A 9329-nucleotide genomic window follows, 5' to 3' on the forward strand; every position below is an offset into this window, starting at 1 on the left:
GCCTGTACATTAACAAGATTTTTAAAAATAAAACTGTATAAAACATTTAATTTATTGGTCTTTTTGGGGTACTTGATTATCTCCAGTGTATTACAACTGAGCCATTAATCTTGTCGCTTCATCAACATTAACTGGTTCGTTTTCATGACACTGCTGAGGAATCTGAAGGGAAAAAAACACTGTATTTTAAAATGTAGATAAGAGTAGTGAACAAAAATGACTTGTATATAATTATTATCTGACTTAATTTCTTCTAGTCATAGGAAGTAAAACAATAAATTCTCATATTCAGACTCAATGTTTTAGTCTGAATATGACTCAATATGCTGTATATACTACAAGGCCAAGAATAGCAGAAAGCCAAATACTAAAAACTGCATTCAACTTACTGGCTTTACAAAGTTGGGAGTTTAACTTATTAACAATAAGTAAAGGAACGGATTTCTACTCACCAGCTGTTTCTGCAAAGGTTCAAGGGAAAGGCCTTTTGAGAAATGTGCAAGTTCCTTTTGTATATCTACAAAAGCTTTATTCACTCTGGTAACTTTTTCATTATTCACAATGTTTATCTTTTAAAAAAGAAAAAAGGCATTAATTTACAATCTTATAACCATTAATGATAAAATATATCCAACTTTACTTTAACCTTGTTAAACCTAAAAATTCAACAATCCTACTCATTTGTGGGGAAAATTCACACAAAAATTCTTATGGTTTTATTGGGAAATTTTAGACAAAAGGTTGTGTTTTTAAAAATAAGAATTATGTGGTCATACCTCATATGTAGAATTGGTATAGGCACACTAAATACATGACCACAGTCCTGTGGTACCTAGGTACCTAGGTACAGTCCTTCTAGGACTATGGTACCATCATCTCTCATTGTAAAACGAGAAACCCAATCCGATCAAATGACTTACTCTCCTTGAACATTCTATCTCTGAATCCTTCCTTGACATTCTTGCTTTATTGGAAATCCCTTCCGGTCTCGTGAGGACATTTTCCTTTGCAGCACTCCTCCTTTAAATCTAAGAGGAGGGGTCATATTCTTGTTCTTTGCTGCTGTTCCCAAACCATTTCTCCTTTAAAACTCAGCTCTTCAATTTCAGGGTTCTTTTTCACTACCTACCTCATCCATTCACTCACATGGATTATTTCTGGCTACATCATTACTTGTAACTTCACACATCCTGTTTCTCTAGTTCACTTTGTTTGCTAACATTAACAGTTCTTGAGTCTTACTGAAACTGTCTCCCACCAATGTCACTATTTTTCTTTTACATTTTCATATCCTTTTTCCTTTAGCCACCAGAGATTCCATGACCGTTAGTTGATCAATCCCTTCCTAATACTCTCTTAGCTTTCCTTCTCTTCTTTCCCTTAATCAAACCTGCTTGGCAACCTAGTTAAAGTCAATTGAAAGCTTTTTCTGAGCCTAAAACTGAGGAAATTGTGACTGACTGGTTGGCTTCACTTTAAGTTCATGACCACAAACTTTAATTTTCCATTTATATAGTACCTGGCAATCTTACAACCTCCACTTAGGAAGTTAGGCCACTTTCTGAGAAAACTATTAGATTATTTCTGCAACCAGCCTGCCTATCCAGATTTCCCTCTCTTAGATTTCTCCCTTAGCATACATAAAGCTTCTAGTACTTCTATTCAAACAAAATGATCTCCTATCAAATACACAAAGTTTTCCCCTAGCTTGGGATCTTTGTATTTGCTTCTCTCTGCCTAGAATATGCTGCTCCCAACACTTAACAGAACTTTAGATTACTTGGTCCTTATCATCTGGATCTTGGCTTCAATGTCAACCTGTATCATATCACCTAGCTTTATTTTCTTTATAGCATTTACTAAGTCAAAAAAATTCTTGATCAAAAAGCGTAATTTAGATAGTTCATGAAAACTGAAAGATGAAATGTTACATTTCTATCACTATTATGACAACTACTAGGCCCTAGAAAGCTGACTCCACCTACTACTTAAACTTGAAAACATTTCTTTGAAGAATTTTCTTAAAGAATCTACTTAATCTCAATGGAATTTCCCATTTCCCAAATATTTTGAAAAAACAAAACAAAACACAAAAAAGAAAACTCCTTTCTTTTCAAATTTTGCATTTTAAGAAAGAAAATATCTATCTTATTTTATAGGTTTTTGTTTGAGTTATAGATATCTTCAGGGAGGTAAGAATCACACGGAGGAGAAAAAGAATGGGTGCTGACCAGCATTTTCTGTCTTGCTTCTGTTAAGAGGTTCTTGAATATATTTGAGTTCAGAGATAAGAACTGTTTCTCATACCATGGTTTTTGTTTCTATGCTCTGATAAAGCTTTTAAAACTTATTTTGATAATCTTTAAAAAAACAAAACAAACCAGAAACTGTTCTTTGGAGCCTCATGCATTTGCAATTAAAGTGCCTTTTTTTTTTTTTTTCATACATCCACATCAAGAAAGGGAGGTAATTTTTTTTTCACTCTTTTTTAAATAAATGTTTAAAATCATCTTTCCTTTGTGAGAAAGGCTAAGAACCGGTTTTAAATAATAGCATTCAGTTTTCCAGGGGCTTTACAACTATGCTTTGCTTGTAAACAATAAAGTCAGAGTGCTTAGCTAATACTTACCTTCTTAAGGTTAGTGGTAACTGGTTTTGCTTTGTTTTTAGACTTAAAGTTTTTTTGGCTGGCTATATGAAATACATTCCTGGACTTCTGCCCTCTTAGTTTGTTCTTAGCCATTGTCTAGGTAAAAAAAGAAAAGGAGCTCAATTAAGTTGCCCACATTTATGAACTATAAATCAACTTAAGTTTTTATAGTAAAGCTACCAATTTAGTCTAAAAAACTCCATTTTATTCCTGATTTTTTTTAAAGTTCCTGCATGTATTAAATTATTTCCATATCTTTAGTCACTACTAGGTTTTCTGCTGTTTGAGTGCAGAGTATGTATCTAATTCTTTTATCTGTAATACCTTGCCCACAGGAAGTACCACGTTAATTTCTGCTGGCTGAATTTGTTAATACTATCAACACAATCGCCTTCTCAGGTCTTTGCAGCATCTGACAATGTTAACTATCACCATCCATCCTGCTAGTTGACATACTACTTTACCATTCTGGTTCCTATCATCCTGCTTTAGGATGGACTCCTGTCTGCTTTCTCCTTTTTCACTCCTTTTCACTTGCCTCACTTTCTCTCCTATGTACACTTCTTCAAAATAAGTCCTTAATCCTAACTTCCTACCTTAAATTACCTTCACAACTTCCATATCACCTTTATGTGAATGGCTCTTGTCTTGAAACTTTACATACTTTCTTTGCTCTGTAGCTAAACACTCACTGCGTCTGTAAATTCTACCTTAAAAACATGTCTTAAATCTGCTTTAACAATGAATATGAGGAAAATTTAAAAAAATATATTAAGATTTGTTGAGCTTATAATGTGTATAACCACTATGTGAACATTTTATATGCTTTAATTTACTCTGCACAACATTTTGTGGGGTGTACTATTATCCCCATTTTACAAATAAAACTGATGCAAAGAGGTTAATTTGCCCAATGTCATACTGTCATTAATCAAGAAGTGACAGGATTCAAAGCCGGAAAGACTAGATCCAGAGTTAAAATTATGTGATATGGCTTCTCATGTATAAATAAACATCATGCAGTACTGACTACTTCAGGATTGGATTACTGCTGTAGTCCCTAGGTCTACTTGGTTAGACCACAGACTGGCAGACTATACCAATGGACCAAATTCGTCAGGCACCTGTCTCTAAGTAAAGTTGTAAAACACAGCTATGTCCATTTGATTATGTACTGTCTGTGGCTACCTCCCTGCTACAACTGTGGTCCACAAAGCCCAATATTTATTTATTTATTTCACAAACATCTGGCCCATTCAGAAAGATTGCCAACCCCTGGCTTAAGTCAAGTGCATTCAAGTCTATGCCTTGTGCTATGTGATGAACCATCCCAATATTAAAAACTTTGACTCTAACAATGCATTAGGGGCAGGGTGGTTTGTCCTGGTATATTACTGCCGGAACCCCAAACCTAAGATAAATATGTCAAACATAACCTGCCGCCTCTCTGTACACACCCATCCCAGTTTACTCACTGCTCTCCAAAGATACTTTGCATATTCCTCCTTTCTTTCCTTTGCTCAACTTGTATCTCTCCACTGAAATGTATATCCTCCTTCAGTGTCTAGCTTCAGTAAACTACTCAGAGACAACAATGCTTACAAACACCAATGGTACTCCTACCTAAAACAAACAAACATGAGCACAGTAGGAAATTCCTGATTACTACAGAGGAATTAGAAAATACACATCATATCCCTGCAATTAAATAATCTAAGATCCTTCCAACAGTAACCCAAATCCCGTCATTTATGTAGTATTCATTAATAACAATTTAGAATGTGCCAGGTGTGGTATAAAAGTGACAGATAGACAAAAAGTGATATATATATACATGTATGTGATACAAACCCAGACACATGATTCGTCTTGCCAGAGGAAGCATACAATTGGGACACAAGAGGGATAAGTCCACCAGAGTTGGGGACTTGAGAAAGGTTCGTGGGGAAGGGAATACCTTGGGGGCCTGCGCGAATATTGAAATTCTGAGAGCAACGTGAAAACTGGGATGACAAGAGACACAACGAAAAACTGGTACCCTGACAAGGGCTTAAGGCTCAAAAGGCACCAGGGTTTCAGGCCTGGGCCCGCAGGCCCGCTGCCCACTAGGATTGCTTGAGGCCGACCGCGACCGAGCCCAGCCTTCGGGCCTCACTGACACGAGACCCACCCGTCCTGCCCTGAGCCCCGAAAACTACACGCCAGCCTGCCAAATAGTCTATTAACCTCTCACCGTACCTTCAATATCCTCGTGCAACAACTCACGCTCCGGGTGACGCCATCTACACCCACAGGATCTTCCGGAAGTTCCGGGGAGGAAAGGAGCCAGTCAAAATTCTTCCCACAGGCCGTAGTTCCGCCCACCGGGTGAAGCCCCACCCACCGAGCGGAGTCCCACCCACAGAGCTCCGACCTGACTACACGAAGCCCCGCCCGCCAAACGTATTTCCGCTCCCAAGCGGGTTCCCACCCTCGTAACGTAGCCCCGCCCACAGGGCTAACTCTCTAAAGTATCTTTTAAACGTAGGGAAGCCCTCCTCCTCCCCGCCTAGGGCGAAGTTCCACCCACCCTGGGAAAACCCGCCCCAAGAGAGCATCCCTTACTTTAGGCAGTATTGAGGACCAAAACTGGGCTCCGGCGAGCTAAGGGCGTTAGACATGCGGCCAAGTCTGGATTTCCCCGGTGGGTAGGATGTGTACAGAAAGCACTGAGGCGTTTCTGAGGTTCCGAGCCGAGAAGTCCGTCACCCCGTGGGCCCTCAGCCGCAGATTCCCGGCTGGATCTGCCCACACTCCCAGGAGGTGGCGCTGCGCGCCTCTGGTTGGCGTCGGGGCAGTCCAGGGCGGGCGGAGAACCTTGTGGCTGGGAGGGATGGGGAGCTAAGTCCGAAGAGAACGTTTGTAATGAACGAGAAGATGCCATGCTTTTCCCTTTTCCTTCAAAAAGAGTATTGCTAACAGTACAGCTCAGGCACAAGAAAATATAAAAAGAAAACAAGTGTCAGGGAACGAGGAGAAACTGAGAAACTTTTTTTTTTTTTTTTTTTGCCTTCTGGTTGTGAATTTGTATTTCTCAATGAAGACATTTTGAGTTTTTCTAGAAAATTGACTCAATTCCACCAAGAGGAGTTTTACATTAAAGTAACAGTTTTCATGCATCTCTGAACTTATTTTGATGAGTTCATAGGAAAGCCAGATTTTAAACAAATGTAGACGTATTTACATATATCCGTTTATTATAAGAATTTAGTCTACATTCTAAGTGTCAAAATAAGGCCATAATACCACTCCCTTTTTCAAGGAAGACACTACTAAGGCTCATATTTGAAGCTGCTGGCTGGTGTCTACAAAACTAGTAGTGGACAAAACCAAACTAGGATCTGTGTGGGTTGGCCCTGGCTCAAATTTTCTTCCCTCCAAATCAGCCACTGGCCTCCTTATAGGAAGATAAGGCACTTTTACAGTAAATCGTGTAATTGTGTTTATGTCTATCACAAAAAAGTAGGGCATATATGGAGGAAAGAGGAATAATTACCTGGCAACGTATGTTTGTTCCAATTTTGTATTCTAAGATTGACTTTTTAAAAACACCTTAAAATGCTGGTATAAAATGCCCATAATGTTTGGAGCAAAACCAAAATAAAGCTGAAGCTACAGAAAATCATCATCAGATCCTTTTACTGGGCCTGAGTCATCCACAAATATTGAAGCAAATAAAGCAGGTAGAAGTATGGTTCCTTGAATGTGAAGTTATTGATGCATATATGGAAGACAAAGAAATAGATGGAATGACATTATAGTATTCACAAAAATTTATGGGCCTGTTTTTTGTTGTTGTTGTTGTTTTGAAATGGTTAAATAAAGACATATGCACCAAAGAAATAGCATGGTTATATAGGCAAATGCAGAGGTATTATCTGAAGTGTAAGTGAGGCATCATAGATTTCTGGTTTACCTTTCTCACCAACAGTAGTGTAATTATGAAAAAGTTACTTTATTTCTCTGTGCTTCCCTTTCCCATATGTACATGACCATTCAGAGGATATGTTCACCCCAGAGAACATCCATTTTCTGCTCAGAATCCTTTCCAGGGAACAATTCTTCTCCCATTAAGTGGTCCTGGATGAGCTGATAATTACAGTCCTCCTCTAAAGATTTTTCAGCTAGAGCTGGTAAAGAATGCTATCTCCTGCATTTAGTGTCTATAAAAGAGAACAGACCTGAACAATAGAATGCTGGACACTGATGATGTGATTTGAGTCTTTAGATTCAGCCATAGATGGGAGAAAGATCTATCCTTAGACTTTTCAGTTACCTAAGCAAAAACATTGTTTTATTGGCTTAAATTGTCTTGAGTTAATTTTTAAAAAATCATTTGTACATGAAAGAGTCTTTACTCCTGTCCAACCTACTTCACAGGAGTGTTGTGCAGAGTTCATAAAATACAAAGTATGAGAGCATAGGATATTGCTAGGACAAAAGAAAGGATTGCATTAATTTTCTGAAAGTCATTTACTTATGAACCAAATAAATCATATATAAAGAAAAAATAACTTCAAGTTTTCTAATCTTTAAAAATACATGCAAATACATTTCCAGTGTTTCTAACAACCTTAAAGATCAATTAAATCATAAGTAGAGAAAACATTTTTGAGAAACTGTAGTTTTCCTGTTGACACTCAGCAATGCAGAGTTCTGTAACAGATCTGGTCCTCAAAGAATGGTCTTGAAAGCAGTTCAACAAGTGAACAGGGATAGTTAGGGAGAAGAGAAAAATGAGAGCACAATAAGTAATTGCAAACCATTCATAACAAATCTCATAGCCCTTTATTGGAATAAAACCAGGCTTGTATAGATGATACTTTATGATAAACTTATTTCACTGATTCAACTTTATTCTCCCCACTGCTCAGTTTCATTCAGTCACAATAGTTTGACACGTTAAAAAATAAGTCTATTTTGTAGAATGTTTCATAACTGGGAGTTTTTCTGTTTCCTCATGATTTGATTCGGGATATACTTTTGGGAAAGAAGGTAGACAGAAGTACCACAAAAGTGATGCTGTGGTCTCATTGCATCCTGTCAGGTGGTTTGTAATTTAGATTTGTCTCATTATGATAACATTGTAATGTTAACTTTGGTTGCTTAAGATTTGTTTTGCCAAGTTTCTCCACTATAGATTTACTCCTTTCCCCCTTTAAATCAACGAGTATTTTATGAGGAGCAATTTGAAGCTATGCCAATATCCCACTCCTCATCAAACTTTCATGCTGATTTTGGTACTTGATGTATCTTGGGTAATTTAATTATTACTGTGTGGATTCCCAAATTGTAATTTTTATATCTCTGTCTTCCTTGTATACTCATCAGTTGATATTCCATTGTAAGTAAAAACTTTGTTCTCCACCCATTTATTTATTTATTTATTTATTTATTTATATTAGTACAGGTCCATGGGTTGCTATTTTATTCAATGGATTACAGCCTTTTCTTATCGTAATTTATTTGATGTTCACATTGCCCGAGATTTGGCCCATGAGCGCCCCTTCACATATATCCCTTTGACTTGTCCCCATCCTTCTTACTTTTTGGCACAGCCAAGCACTCCAGGTTCATTTGGACCTATACATCCCACGTTCCAGAATCAGTCATTTCTCCACGGATCCCTGGTTCCTTTTAGTGCATATAATATTTAGAAGCCAAGCTCTGAAATGTTGCTGCTTCTAGGCCTCAGCGGGTAGATCTATGCAATAGATGCATGTTTATATACTATTTGCCTGTCTAACTCTCTGTACACGTTCACACAACTCACCAACTGTATTTATTTCTACATGGAAAACCATGAGTTTATGTTAGTATCTCTAATTTGAACTGAGTACTATAGGATTTATTTTTCTTTCCTGCCTTTTCATTATTTGTAATTTATTTCTCCATCAGTGAGAAACCTGGCTCCCTATGTATAGTATTCTATGTATATTATTCTCAATATAGGTACTAATCCCTCATTTGGTTTATCCTGCTGTTAGTAACCAGTCTTCTTTCGCTGTTGCCTCCTCTCCCACCCCAGCTTCACGAAAGTGCCCCCCTCAGCCCCACTGGGCTCACACCATCCATTGTGTCTTCCACTCTGGCTGCTGCTACCTGCAGGGATCGTGCTCTTACCCTGCTTGGGCTCGGACTTTCCCAAAGATGCTGCCATCTCCCCTCCCTTATTAAGACCTAATGTCTTTTAGACTTAATTTTGAGGGAAGGAGGGAAGGCTGCGATGAAGGAAGGAAAGAAAGGAGGAGGGAAGAAGGAGAAATGGAAGAAGGGAGGGAGGAAGGAAAAATGAAAGAGGGAAAGAAGAAGGGGGAAAAAAGCAGAGAGTAAAGTTTGGGTTTTTATTCTATAGAAAATAAAGGACTCCCCTTCCCTACACACACACACACACACACACACACACACACACACACACACACAGTATGGCTTTTTATAGGGAGCTAGTTTAATTGGCAGCATGAAAGTAGTTTGGAAGAAGGAATGGTGGCAGTGAGGGGGCAGGGGTTCAGGAAATAAATAACACAGAGCCTGGGACGCCAGTGCACCTGCTATGACTCCCCTGAGTATCAGTGCATGAAGAACAGTCAATAAAAATGATACACATTTTGCCTTGCTGCATAGGTTCTTTGGGGGCCAA

At 38.3% G+C, this 9329-nt stretch overlaps 1 protein-coding gene across 2 annotated transcripts; it reads right to left on the reverse strand.

The window, feature by feature from the left end:
• Positions 1-28: 28 nt before the first annotated feature.
• RBIS (ribosomal biogenesis factor) lies at positions 29-4992 on the reverse strand. 2 transcript variants are annotated; one of them, XM_032316362.1, is made up of 4 exons: positions 4889-4992; positions 2630-2746; positions 453-569; positions 29-162 (listed from the first exon to the last, which is right to left on the reverse strand). In XM_032316362.1, exons 2-4 carry the CDS (start codon positions 2741-2743, stop codon positions 91-93), a joined length of 303 nt encoding a protein of 100 aa, XP_032172253.1. In that variant the 5' UTR covers positions 2744-2746; positions 4889-4992; the 3' UTR covers positions 29-90. The 2 variants fall into 2 exon arrangements, with proteins under 2 accessions (XP_032172253.1, XP_032172252.1); XM_032316361.1 differs by having other exon boundaries at positions 29-179.
• Between the last annotated feature and the right edge of the window lie 4337 nt (positions 4993-9329).

Source organism: Mustela erminea, chromosome 16 (genome assembly GCF_009829155.1).
Source record: "Mustela erminea isolate mMusErm1 chromosome 16, mMusErm1.Pri, whole genome shotgun sequence".
In the NCBI taxonomy this organism is placed as follows: Eukaryota; Metazoa; Chordata; class Mammalia; order Carnivora; family Mustelidae; genus Mustela; species Mustela erminea.

Excerpts from the sequence above, each read along its gene's own strand:
- RBIS (XM_032316361.1), bottom strand. The coding sequence starts at position 2,743 with ATGGCTAAGAACAAACTAAGAGGGCAGAAGTCCAGGAATGTATTTCAT. Across the intron at positions 570-2,629 it reads TTACCACTAACCTTAAGAAG|ATAAACATTGTGAATAATGA; the intron begins GTAAGTATTAGC and ends CTTTTTTAAAAG. Across the intron at positions 180-452 it reads AACCTTTGCAGAAACAGCTG|TGTTTTTTTCCCTTCAGATT; the intron begins GTGAGTAGAAAT and ends TTTAAAATACAG.